Here is a 13,708-nt window from a genome sequence, read left to right as displayed (position 1 = left end):
TCGTTAAATATTTTTATCTTGTACTTTTCCATAGTCATGCTATAAAGATGTTACTCAATAATTAACTTAATTATCAATAATATATCTTTCTTCATTCATATCCCATATATTGATAACCATACCTATAGGCCTACATCAGAAACAGAGCAATCAAGGCATATATAATTTAATGCATACAGAGTTTCATCTTGTATGCTTACAGAATACATTTACTATTCGTATGCCAGATGTTACAATCCACACAATATGAAGTGCCGCGGGTAAAGGTACCTTATTCCCTTAAGAGCGATTTCGTGTTAAAAACAGTGAAATCGCAACCGAGCGCTTGGATCATTCCGTGTGTGGTATCAAATTAAAGAGATTTGCGAATAATAGGAATTTTTTTACTTGGTCTAACAAAATATGAGAAAATGTCCAAAATTGGTAATAATTGTACCGGTGAAGGATCGTTTTCAAAATATATCCACAAATAAACAATAGCAATTTATAATCACTAAGACATAACAGCAATTTTAGTAAACGTTGCAGATTAATTAAGTACAAAAATTGCTTCGATGTGATGTAGATTTTCAAAGAAATTGTCACTTAATGTTAGGTAATTTCTGAAAAAAAAAAATCTTATCCTCGTTTACTCTTTTTTTAAACCTTATAATAAAAATGTAGTCTGAGAAGACTGTAGTACAGGATATACGAATTATAAATTTACCTGTTTTAGTATTGAAAGTGGGACCACTTAATTTGGACAAATTATACAAATAAGATCGAATTCAGCTCTATACGTGAGTTTTTCTAAACGTCTATTAGAGAAAAATTCATAAATAATTTAGTGAGTTAGTTTTTAAAAATCCAGTCTTGTATAGGTAAATTAAGATAATAAGATGCTCTAACTGAAACTTGAATTAAATAAATCTATTGGATAACGGAAAGTGTAGTATTTCACCGACTAAAACTATCAATTTTACATTCTTTTGACGTTTTTTTAAAGCAGCCTTAAGTCCCGGCGTAGTTTGTACAAGTAGCTACAAGTTACCTACTTAGATATATTCGAGTTTTAAACTCTTAGGGCCACTTGCGCCACCGAAAATGGAGGGTTAACCCACAATTTTGTATGGAATCTGACAGATGACGGCCCACTAACACTAAGTTAAGTGGTTGGTGCATGTGGGCTTATAGAATTAAGATGAAGTTCCAAATACAAAATCGAAAAAATCATGCAAGCTGGTCTAGCCTAAATGACAATAGTTGACGATAGACGCCGATCGAATTCGAATCGCAGTCTGGCTCTGTCGGGCCAATGGGAGAGCGATAGAGATGGCTAGCTACAATTTGTGTTTGTGCATTTGACTACATACCCTGGGTCTTACGAGATTAAGACGATTGGCGTTTATTGATGTATTATAATTTAATTTAATGTATAATTTAGATTTTATTTATTGCTGACATTTCTGACATTTTTGTATTTTGATTTATAATTATAATTATTTATATTTACATTTGAATTTTAAATACCCTAGGTACCCTAGGTAGGTAAGTACTTAATGTTAATATTAATATATGTAATTCTAATTTAACGTATGAGTTTTATGATTTTATCTTTTTATGCTATAGTATAAACAGAAAAAATGTCAGTATTGTCGTAAATATAATTTTTAATTTTGAAATTGCTGTTAAGTTAGTTTCATTGTATCTAATTTGTTTTGGAACTTTATTTTGTCTTATTATTATTATGTTATAATTATATCCAATACTATTGCGACGAAGACTGACCACCGCAAGGTACCTTTAACTTTAGAACGACATATTTTGGAAATTTTGAACCTTAAAGCCAAGACTTAAGGTTTACAAGGTCATTTAAAAATCTTGCTAGTTTGGGTACTTAATATTACAAAAGAAAGCTCCAGACACGTCTGTCTGTCAAGTTAAGTGAAACTTGGAAATCTACTAGAGTTAAGTTCGTTTATTTAAGCGCATACTATAATTTTGGTACACTTTAAAGTTTAAGGCTCATTTAGACGGTGCGCGAACTAACATTGCAATCCATTGTAGGATATTGAGGTTACATTTAAGTCAGCCGACTAAGATCTCGTGCGTATAATGAATAAGATCTCGTGCGTATAATGAATAAGATCTCGTGCCGGCAAATCCATAGATTTAGGAAGGAAAGGAGATCGGACGTGCGAGGCGATTTGTATTGAATACGCCTATCACAAGTGCTTGAGCACACACACTTCTATATGAACGCTCTTATTGGGCTATTGCACGAACGACGCACGCATACAACGACAACTGTGTTCTTAATGATATGTCAACTGCGACACGCCCGCCCGCGGCTTGTCGGATATCTAATAGGTATAGATTTAGATTTAGATTTCTTTATTTCATGATAAAAATTACACTATAAATTTGTTACATGCCAAAGTTATGTTTATCTTCTCATCATGATCGTCGAAAATTACATTATAAATTGAAAATAATAAAATGAATATTTTCTCCCAATAAGGGTCGTCATTTACAAATAGAAATACACAAAACACAATAATAATGCGCTGAGCTCATGTTTATTTTGTTTTATTATTTATTTATTTAACGATTGTAACATATATAGTTAATATACAGTGCTTAACAAAACTACGGTATAAGTTTGACTGTGGAGTAAAGAAATCAATGATTTCACATATGTTCAAAACCGAAATAGTTTAATTATTTAAACTAATTTAATTCAAATACCACATCAAGTATAAATCAGTGAACAAACCAAAAACCAAAGCGAACAATTTCCACTACATTCAGAAAAGCTACGTCAGTTCGATTGGAAATTAATTAGCCACCAACATTCTAGCTTAATCACTAGTGTTGTAATTAGTGTTAGCCAAATACCTATGCATTTTGTATAAGCTTGTTCATTGAACATGTTGTATCAATTTCACGCGCCGGTGCCTCATATGTGTAATTAAACTCTGATTTAGCGAGACCAGGGTGGCTAGCCGAATGGCACAATCGCTCACGAAACGCTCACGAAACGAAGCGCTAGTAGATATCTATCTCTATCGCGCTTGCGTATTGGCGCGACAGAGCCAGCGGCGTATCGCTTTCGTTTGGCGTCGGAGAAATGCCATTCGGCTACGGGGCCAGGCCCCGGCGACGGCCAAATTTTATTTGAGTGATTCATGTTAAATTGGAGACCCCTGGTGCCGTAGCCGAATGGCATTTCTCCGACGCCAAACGAAAACGAAACGTAGTCCGGCTCTGTCGCGTCAATACGCAAGAGCGACAGGGATAGACATCTACTAGCGTTTCGTTTCGTGAGCGTTTGTGCCATTCGGCTACGCACCCTGGCAGGCAATTATGGTCGCGCGATAAATGATAAAACATGAGGCCGTCTTTATCGCACTATTTATAAGTGCGATAGGGACGGCCAAAAGTTTTATCATTTATCGCGCGACCTTACTTGCCCGCCAGGGTAGGGTACATTTGAATTCGATTCGACGCATCGCTAATGGACGCAGTTTCATAAGAAATGCAAAAGGGGAGTTAATGAGATTTGACTTGGCGAGGCTAGTGGACGCCAGGCTATACGATAATATCGTAATCTAGCTATCTCTATCGCTCTTCTGTATTGGTGCGACAGAGCCAGACTGCATTTCTACTTCAGCTGCCGGCCCAGCCGAAATGAGTCGTTGACGCTAAATGTCAATCGAAACGCAGTTTGGCTTTGACGCGCCTCTATAGGGAGAGCTATAGCACATTATAATAAAAAGTACAGTATGGCCACTCCCGCTCCCCGCTGAAAGTGCCGCCCACCCCCTCTCGGTTACCCCACAGTTACCGCCCGTCAAAAACGCGAACAAACGACCTGTCATATCTCACTCATACAAGCATGGTACGCGTTCACCTACACGAAGTTAGACCGTGTGCTAGGAACGCGCCTCTTCCATATATTTGATCGCCAGTGTCCGAAGAGTGGCTATAGCTACGAAACGCGTAGAACGTCTTCACATTTTTCGATCGAATTCCCCTTGTTTTGGCATTCTTTTTGGCATAATATATATTGGCATAATTCACCTTTCGCATAATCTGTTATGGCATAGTATAGTTACGCATAATTTGTCTAGGCATATTTATGTTTGGCCGAATATATTTCGTGCATAAAGGTTATTTGCCGAATGGTTTTTATGCATAAATTATTTCTGCATAACATGGTTTAGTCTAAATTTACCATGCAGAATATGTATCATAGGTAATACTACTATATTAATGTTGCAGTTCTAACCTAACCAAACCGACTCTCTTGACAGCATTTAGTATGGGTGGATATTCTGATTTTAAGAAATATGCGAATTACACACAATTATTAACACAATTATGCGAATTAATTTTATTTATAAAAGCAATTGACGTAAACAAAATTATGCGAACTTATTTTCGGACAAAGTAAATATTCGTACTATTTTAGATTATGACAAATAAGTTTTCTGCCAAATTAACATTCGGCGAAAATCGATTATGCGAAGTCTGTTTCGTACAGTTAAAGTTATACCAAATAGAGGGAACCCGTTAAAAAAAAATTTACAAAAATGGCGCCTCCGATATCGGATCGGATAATTTGAAAACGCACTTACGCTCACATCGTTGTCGTTTCTAGCTATCACTATCCCACGTCCGTAGGTACCATACACTTGCAGACAGATTGTCTAATATAGGCCAGCACCAGCTACCCCCTAAGGGCCACTTGCACCCGCTTAACTCGAGGTTTTTGGGCTGTCAACTGTCAAATTCCATATAACCTCGGGCTAACCCTCCATTTCCGGTGGTACAAGTGACCCATACCATACAGAACTTGAATGTAGATAAAGTATAATAAGTTATATTAAATACAAAAAAAAAATATTGGGGACACCTTACACAGATCAACTAAGCCCCAAACTAAGCAAAGCTTGTACTATGGGTGCTAAGCGACGATATACATACTTAAATAGATAAATACATACTTATATACATAGAAAACATCCATGACTCAGGAACAAATATCTGTGATCATCACACAAATAAGTGCCCTTACCGGGATTCGAACCCAGGACCGTGGAAAAGATATTTATTTACCAACACAGTACGAAATGAAAATGTAAGAACTTATAAAAACTTAGTAAGTAAAATTACAGATGTGTGTGCAGTAATGGATGAGATTCAGCGAGACCGCTGATTTTCAGTCCCCAACCAATAAACTTAAATCTAATACTTAAAAACTAAATAACTAGCTTACTAGCTAACCCGGCGAATAGACTCAATTCAATCATTAAACTTTGAAGTTTATTTACACCCCCATTATAAATTCATAAGAAGCTTGTTCAACTATTCATAGTAAATTGAAGATGTCGTAAATAACAATGTTGCCAAACCATAATAATGGGTTGATTCTGTATTCAAAACACTGTTTTATTAGGTTAAACACAGTACGAGAAATTATATGGCTGACGTAGTATTTCTTCGTATTTCCGACACGTGTCTTTGACGGTTTTTCAACCTATTTTGCCAAGGTTTATTATAGGTTAAAAAAATCTTCAAAGGTGTTTATATCGATTTTTAAATTGTTTTATTAGTTGATAGATTATTTATAAGAAAACGGGTGAATAGTAAAATGAAATTGATGCTAGCAAGGTCTAGGTTGAACGTTTTAGAATATATGCACAAATTAACGCCAGGATTGACAAAAGGGGCAGACAGAGCACATGAAACTAGTCAAGTTTAGTTTGAGTGCTCATTAACGTTTTAGGCTTTTAAAAGTAGGTAAATGGGACTTCCGGTTCGAACGCCATCTTAGCGGTTTCGTGCCGTGAATAATTTATTTTTCTTTTACTCATTAATATTGTTTGAAGTGTAATATCGATAGCTTATTATGCAGTAAACTAATGTTGTAGTGAGAAGCTGATGAAGAATTAATCTCGAAACGCGTTTAGCTTTTTTGTCGTCAACGGCCGGTAGTCCACGTGCTCTTGTAAAATCTAGCTATCATCAATTTACAAGTGCTAACTCACCGTACACTGTCATACTTACCGTACAACAATTATTAATAATTAGCTCATGTCACTTTGACACTGGCGTAGCAATAGTCCCAATGGACTGAAGCCATTTAATTAACCCCCGACGCAAAAACGACGGGGTGTTATAAGTTTGACGTATCTGTCTATCTGTCTGTCCGTCTGTCTGTCTGTCTGTCTGTTTGTCTGTCTGTCTGTGTGTGTGTCTGTCTGTGGCATCGTAGCTCCCGAACGGATGAACCGATTTAGATTTAGTTTTTTGTCTGAAAGCTGAGTTAGTCGTGAAAAGTCATGTTTCATGAAAATCGGTCCACTATGTCAGGGTCGGGTCGGGGTTTTTTTCAAAATTTTAATTTTGTTTTAAAAAACTGAACTGAAGTAAAATTATGATACTGCAGTGACATCTTGCTTACCTTATCGCTTGCATCACAATTGAACCCATATTCGAGTCGACTTTTACGACACCGACGAGAGAAAAAGGGGTGGCGAAATTCTTAACCCGTTACCACAAAAGGGAAATATTTTGATTATTATATTTAGACAGTGTTTTGTTCGTAACCACAAACGAGTTGGATAGACATTTTGTTTGGAATACAATACAAACGCAAATGAAAACCAAACATCATTACATTCCGGGGAATTGATCAAGAAATTTAATTTTAAATCTCGGTTGTTCAAAAATATGGATTTACAGGAAAACGGTTTCGAATTACAAAATATTTATTGGACTTTTTAATAAAAACCGTTTTGGGCATTTTCGCGAGAACAATCACCACAAATATTTTTTTCTAAGGTAGGTAAATTTTATGTTTTTCCTACTCAGAATCACGAGCCCATTCGATCTAGCACAAAAAACAAGAGACAAAAAAATGGTCTCAATTTTTTTTATTATTTTTCATACTTTTCACTTTATAGCCGTTGTACAAAGTGTATGAAAAGAAATGGTAACGAAATGAAAAAATTTAATTTAGGACGCTTTTCCTGCCTGAATCTTTTTTCACGAAAATGTCCTTTTACTCGTATGATCTACAAATTGTGTTTTTGGCTTTTGTAGGAATACTAAATTTTTTTATGTGATAGGAGGCAAACGAGCAGACAGGTTGCTTGATGGTAAGCGATCACTGCCGCCCATGGACAACCAAAACACCATAAGGTTTGGAGATGCGTTGCCGGCCTTTAAGATGGGTGTACAGTTTTGTAGTTCATTGAGTTCGAATGAAATTCATTCATTCATGTTCATTGAAAAAATTCATTCATGTTCATTGAGTTAACCGTAGTTTTATAATTTGCTATTCACGTTACAAACTTTGTATGTATGTTACATGCATGTTTTTATTTAGTTTAATCGATACTAATATTATAAATGGGAAAGTGTGTGTGTCTGTTTGTTTGTCCGTCTTTCACGGCAAAACGGAGCGACGAATTGACGTGATTTTTTAAGTCGAGTTAGTTGAAGGGATGGAGAGTGACATAGGCTACTTTTTGTCTGTTTCTAACGCGAGCGAAGCCGCGGGAAAAAGCTAGTCTAATTTAAAGCGACGCGTACCTTCGTCGGTAATTGTCAAATTCGCGCGTCATCATAATGACACAATCTACCAAGTCTACACTTCCAGTAAAGTGCCAATAAAGCAATTGAAATCAGAAAATATCTCCCCACTTACATTAATGACCGTACACGTCGCGGCGGCCAATAATATTTACCTTCCTCTCTTTGCCGGCCTGTATCATTACCAGCAATGACGGTAATGACTGGCAATTATGCGTCAAATATGGATTTATGAGGGTTTTGTAAAGGTGGGTTAATTATTGGGGATCTGGATTATTTCACACGTTACAAAAACTAATTACGACCGGTCTGGCTCAGTGGGTAGTGACCCTGCCTGCTAAGCCGCGGTCCTGGGTTCGAAACCCGGTAAGGGCATTTATTTGTATGGTGAGCACAGATATTTGTTCCTGAGTCATGGATGTTTTCGTATATAAGTATGACTAGTCAAACTAAAGTGCGATTGGTTCGAGCACTTGTCTTCTCGATATTTATGTATGGTGCCGAGACTTGGACCCTAAAAAGCTGTGACGTGGCTAAGATTGACGCTTTTGAGATGTGGTGCTGGCGAAGACTGCTACGTATACCTTGGACAGCTAGAAGAACTAACATCTCTGTTTTGGAAGAACTTAATATCACCACACGCCTCTCCAAAATATGCCAGGAGCGAACCCTTAGATTTTTCGGTCACATCATGAGATCACCAATGCGTAATATGGAGAAGTGTATCATCTTGGGGCGAATGAATGGTAAACGCGCTTGGGGTGGGGCTCGTAAGAGATGGTCTGACTGTGTGAAGAAGTCGACTGGCGGCAGCCTATACCGTGCAGTCCACATGGCTTATGACCGCGTTCAATGGAGACACGCTACTTTTGGTCGCGATCCTCAGCATTGAGGGAACGAGGAAGAAGAAGAAGAAGATGACTAGTCACACGTGTTAGTAGTATATATATTTTGTACACAATGTATATTTTAAATGCACCTATTACCTTGTGTGATGAATAAACGATCTATATATCTATTTATATTATATTTATCTATTAAGTATGTATATCGTCGCTTAGCACCCACAGTACAAGCTTTGCTTAGTTTGGGGCTATGTTGATGTGTGTAAGGTGTCCCAAATATTTATGTATTTAAAAAATTAGGTTTTTTGGGTCATAATATATGAGTCTATTACAGTAAATTTTTTAAAGAGTTTAGGTATATTTTCGGTGAAAGAAAAAATCAATAAAACGATGTCCATTTGCAAATTATTTTTTTTCCTTATAAATTTCCGTCCTTACGCTTTTGTTTGATATTGAATAATTTTGGCAACAACTTTAGAATTTTAATTGGACAGTTTCTGGGAAAATTATTGCAAACGTAAAGCCACATAAGTATACGGTTATTAAGCAATATGCTGAGCCAATATTAGGATAATAATGTACACATATCTGGCCAGGTATTCGAAGCTAAAGTAAACTCACATATTTCAGCTACACATAAAATTTAATTTTTGGTGGCGTTTACTTAAACTGATTCAGTATTAAGTATACTGCCTAATAAATATTAGGATTTAAAACAAAGGTCACAGGATGGTTAAAGAGCAAATAATTTTATCCAGGAGGTAGGGTATAGCGAATGATATTCCGCTTTGTGTGGTAGGGCACAGCACAGCGGATATCATCATGCTCGAATCTAAGTAGATCAGAGCCCAACTGGGGAAGTACTTCCGCCTTACAGAAGACCGCAGCCAAATAGCACTACACCCTACTCATAGTATCGTGTTCCTGCGGGTGACTAAGGCGGCCAGAGCTCATCAAGGGTAATTTGTTCCGTCTATTGTCTGTTGAGTCGTCGGGACCCGAACCCTCCTTGGAACTTGTACACTCCTTTTTGCTGTTTACTTAACACATCAAAATGACTGTAGAAGTTTCTAATGGGTTGGCAACGCTCATGTGACAATCCTTGAGTTTCAGGTGTCCATAGGTTACGGTGTTTGCTTTCCATGAAATGTGATGTCATAATACTAAAAGAAGAAGCATGTCATTTGTTCTTATAAAAAATGAAAACACGCAAAAATATTTGGAGAAAATATGATTTTGGCCACTTCCAGGCTGCAAAACAGCGCCACCTAGTTTTTTGTATGTGCTTTATCTGTCCCGGTATTATATTGTCCTTGCTGTACGGTATCTATTTCAATGTAAGTATAAACTTACTCAAAGTAATAAGGTCCGATTTCCTGCACAATGGGGACTGCCCCCTTCTGCACCTCAGCGGCGTTGGTGTAGTTGAACAGGTACACCTTGAAGTCCAGGGCGAAGGGGATCTTCTGCCACATTTGACGCACGTCCGTTTTCGCCGTCAGGGCCATTTCCTAAGAAAAATCATCATCAAAAATCGAAATAAGATGTCATATATTAAAGAAAAAATAACGGACACCATCAGATAGCTATATCGTAAACCTGTGAAGGTTTCGTATAGGTGCGAGCACCTAGCTGGCCCTTAGAGTTGGTCAAAGATGCCTAGTCTTACAAAGATGGCATATACAGAGTGGGGCCTGTAACAAAGGCGAAAAATTGAACTCTAGGCTATTCTCCTTACACTGATCATCATTTGTTCGGCGACTTTTAAAAATAACTTGTATTTTGATTTTTATCACCCTTGAAAGTTTTTTCTAAGAGGTAATGTATTGCGAATTCTGTTAAATCTAAAGTGTGACAGACAACGTCAATGACAGCAATAATGGCGTACATTGAAGCTAATATTTATTTTGTATGAAAAATTAAAAATTTATAGACTTCATAATTTTTAAAAGTCACTGAACAAATGTTGATCAGTGTAAGGAGAATAGCCTACAGTTCAATTCTTCGCCTTTGTTACAGGCCCCACTCTGTAGAAGAGAAATTTCGACTGCTTCCGCTGTGGGGGGGACTTTTTAGACTAATTGTACTTAAAATAGTTTATATTTTATATGAAACAATAATTTTCCAATGCGTCACGTTCTTGCAAAAAACTTCCATATAAAACAGCGACGATTGAGAAAAGAAATGGGACTCATTTTTTGAAGGGGCCTGATAGTGCATGCATATAAAATTATTTTTTTATTTGTGTGATAAGCACAGATATTTGTTCCTGAATAATGGATGTTTTCTATGTATATAAGCATGTATATCGCACTATTTAAGTATGTATATCGTCACTTTGCACCCACAGTACAAGCTTTGTTCAGTTTGGGGCTAAGTTGAGCTGTATAAGGTGCCCCCAATATTTATTTATATTTATTTGCAGATCTGCTGAGTTGCTCGCATTTCCAGAACCATTCTGTATTGTTGAAAAGTGTTGAAACGAAATGGAAGTTGCATCGCCCGGTGACTCGTGACGAGCGATGACGGTAAAAGTGTCCCGCCCTGACGCTTGTCTTTACGCGTAAGAACTGTTTTTAAGCGTTTGGCTTCCTGTGTAATCGCAAATTGTTATGCGTAAAGGCACAGTATGATAAAGAGTACTATCGTACAGTATGGCCACTCCCGCTCTCCGCTGAAAGTGCCGGCCACCCCCTCTCGGTTACCTCACAGTTACCGCCTGTCAAAAACGCGATCTGTCATGTTTCCCTCAAACAAGCATAGCACGCGATCACCTACACGAGCTTAGACTGTCTCTTTCATATATTTGAACGCCAGTGACGCCAGTATCCGAGGCGGTAAAGGTATGATGGTAGGTAGTACATGTTAATATGTTCGTTCAGTGCTCGACAGTGCACAGAATGCCAATAGTTTGCAACCTTAAGTCTTCGTCAGTAAAATGTGACAGAGAAAAGTGTTTGTTACCTGTAGCGAAATACTGGAGATATTTGGAACTGTTTCGCATCAGCTGGACGCTTTTAATTGCATTGCAGCATTATACGCCAGAGAGTGTTTTCCTTATATTTTCTCTAGCTCGGATACAGCTGGTGGTAAAGCCCTTCCAGGGGCGGGGGGTCACGTGGTCTATTTGTATGACCAACTTAGGGTCCAGGATCCGTGCGTGTATCCTCTGGTGGCTTTAGGTGCTTCGTTACTTCTAAAATACTATTATGCGTAACCTCTTTGAGTTGCGATTTGAATATAACAGCGAATATGATGTCAAAGATGGCGGCACCCGCCAATTCGTGGCTATATTCAGGTGCTTTGGCTATTTTTGCTCCCCCCTATACTCTAGAGTGTATCTTCTTAAGTTGTGACTTGTGAGTATGACCCAACCGAATAGGACGCCAGAGATAGCGGCTATCTTTATATGACATTTGGCTTTGCATGCCTAAAAAATCCCCACGCTTAAAATGCAATAAGGTCCGTTCCATCCGGAATTCTGATAAAATAACAACAATGCACAGGGACTCTTTAGACAAGGAACTCCACATAACATTCTTACTTTTAACTTCAAACTATAAACTGTACCTTCTTGAGTTGTGACTTGAGTCTGGCAGGGAATATGACACAATACACAATCGAATAGGCCGCCCGCCGAACTTGTGGTTATCTTCGTGCTTAGGCCATCCTCGCTCCTCACTTATACTCTAGAGCGTATCTTTTTGAGCTTGGACTCGAATATACTTAGCAGGGAATAAGCGTACCTTCTTGAGTTGTGACTTGAGTATGGCAGGGAATATGACCCAACCGAACAGGACGCCAAATATGGCTGCGCCCGCCGACCCGGCCGCTATCTTCAAGTGCTTTGGCAGTTGCATTCTTCACTGCCAACAATAGAACGAACAAAAGTACATTACATTACATAATTATAGGTATTATATATGTCTAGCAAAGAGAAAATAGTTAAAGAACAATTACATTACATAATTATAGGTACTTGTTACCTATATATGTCTAGCAAAGAGAAAATAGTTATTTGTTTTACATGTGGGCAAAGTAGTTGTTTAACCGCACGTGCCAATATTGATACCCGAGCAGGGTGGATTTCAACATACTCGAAATTTGCCTAATTTTGGTGGATTTTTTTATTTTTGCAATTTTTGTTGAAATTATGTACTGATGTTACATAACTAATTATAACCAATGTTATGTATCAATGACCTTTCATTATAATAAGTAGTTTTAGAGAAATTACGATTTCAATGACATGGTCGCCACCAAAATTGGTCTACCCACAAAAATAAAAAATAAAATTAATAATAAAGCCTTTTATTCATTTTTTTATTATTTTCTATTTGAAATAATAAACTTTTAACATGTAATAAATACTTTTCAAATAGAAACAAAAACGTTACTGCCCTCAATTTGTTCACCACCAAAATTTATGCAATTTTGGTGGAAAAAGTATTACGACCCACCAAAATTAGATATTTTTGTGTGGGGCGGACCAATCCAGCAAGGTATGACACTTGTGTCATGTCTAAATGCAGGAACGAACCTGAATGGTCATGTTACGACACGTTTGTTCGTCTTGCTGCGTCTCGTTTAACCATAAAAATGATTTCAATACTTACCACCAAAATTGGTTCTTTCCCCCGGACGACTTTTGGTGCTCAGTTATAAGTGTCAAATTGTATAATAATATTGACTTATGTCATCTTAAAATATACTTAATGTAATAAATAATGAAGTTATGGCAAGTTTTCTTTATAGCTGCGGATTTACTGGATTTACCATAGCAATAATCCGCTAAAAATAGGCTCTGGACGCTACACCAAAATTAGAATTTCGATGCAAAATTATTTTTAAATAAATATACATAACACTTGTAACAATTTGAAATGTTGCCGAAGGTAGTTTTTTAGTATTGGTTTTCATAAAAAAAATAAAAACCCGGAAACAATTAGCCCACACAATGATTATCAGCTCCGCCACAAAAAAATCACACTGAGAAATTCACCCAGCAACCGAATGATTCCAAAAAGTGGAATCTTGAGCGTTGCGAGGGTATCAAGGCACGAAGGTTAAACAAACTTTGCCACCGAGTAAAACACGACATTTGTCACCTCACCAACACGAACAAAATACTGACTATAAAACATCAAAATGAATGAAATCCAACAATTTCTTCAATATTTAAGTATGATTCAAAATCATCATTAATAGGTAAAATCTAGCAGCCAAATTAAGACATCGAGTTAAAATTTGTATGAAATTACTTTTCCCCCATATGGATAAAA

General features: G+C 37.2%; 1 protein-coding gene across 1 annotated transcript in view; it reads right to left on the bottom strand.

Annotated features, from left to right (window-relative positions):
- The window catches only part of LOC125235515 (sensory neuron membrane protein 1-like), a 29,919-nt gene extending 17,633 nt beyond the window's left edge, over positions 1 to 12,286 (bottom strand). The window contains exons 1-2 of the mRNA XM_048142092.1: positions 12,173 to 12,286; positions 9,780 to 9,937 (exon numbers count right to left, since the gene is read on the bottom strand). Of these exons, the coding sequence (XP_047998049.1) occupies positions 9,780 to 9,937; positions 12,173 to 12,286 (272 nt within the window). The remainder of the gene's footprint in view (positions 1 to 9,779; positions 9,938 to 12,172) is intronic.
- Between the last annotated feature and the right edge of the window lie 1,422 nt (positions 12,287 to 13,708).

This window comes from Leguminivora glycinivorella, chromosome 17 (genome assembly GCF_023078275.1).
Source record: "Leguminivora glycinivorella isolate SPB_JAAS2020 chromosome 17, LegGlyc_1.1, whole genome shotgun sequence".
Classification (NCBI taxonomy): domain Eukaryota; kingdom Metazoa; phylum Arthropoda; class Insecta; order Lepidoptera; family Tortricidae; genus Leguminivora; species Leguminivora glycinivorella.
This window is presented reverse-complemented; position numbering and strand designations above follow the sequence as displayed.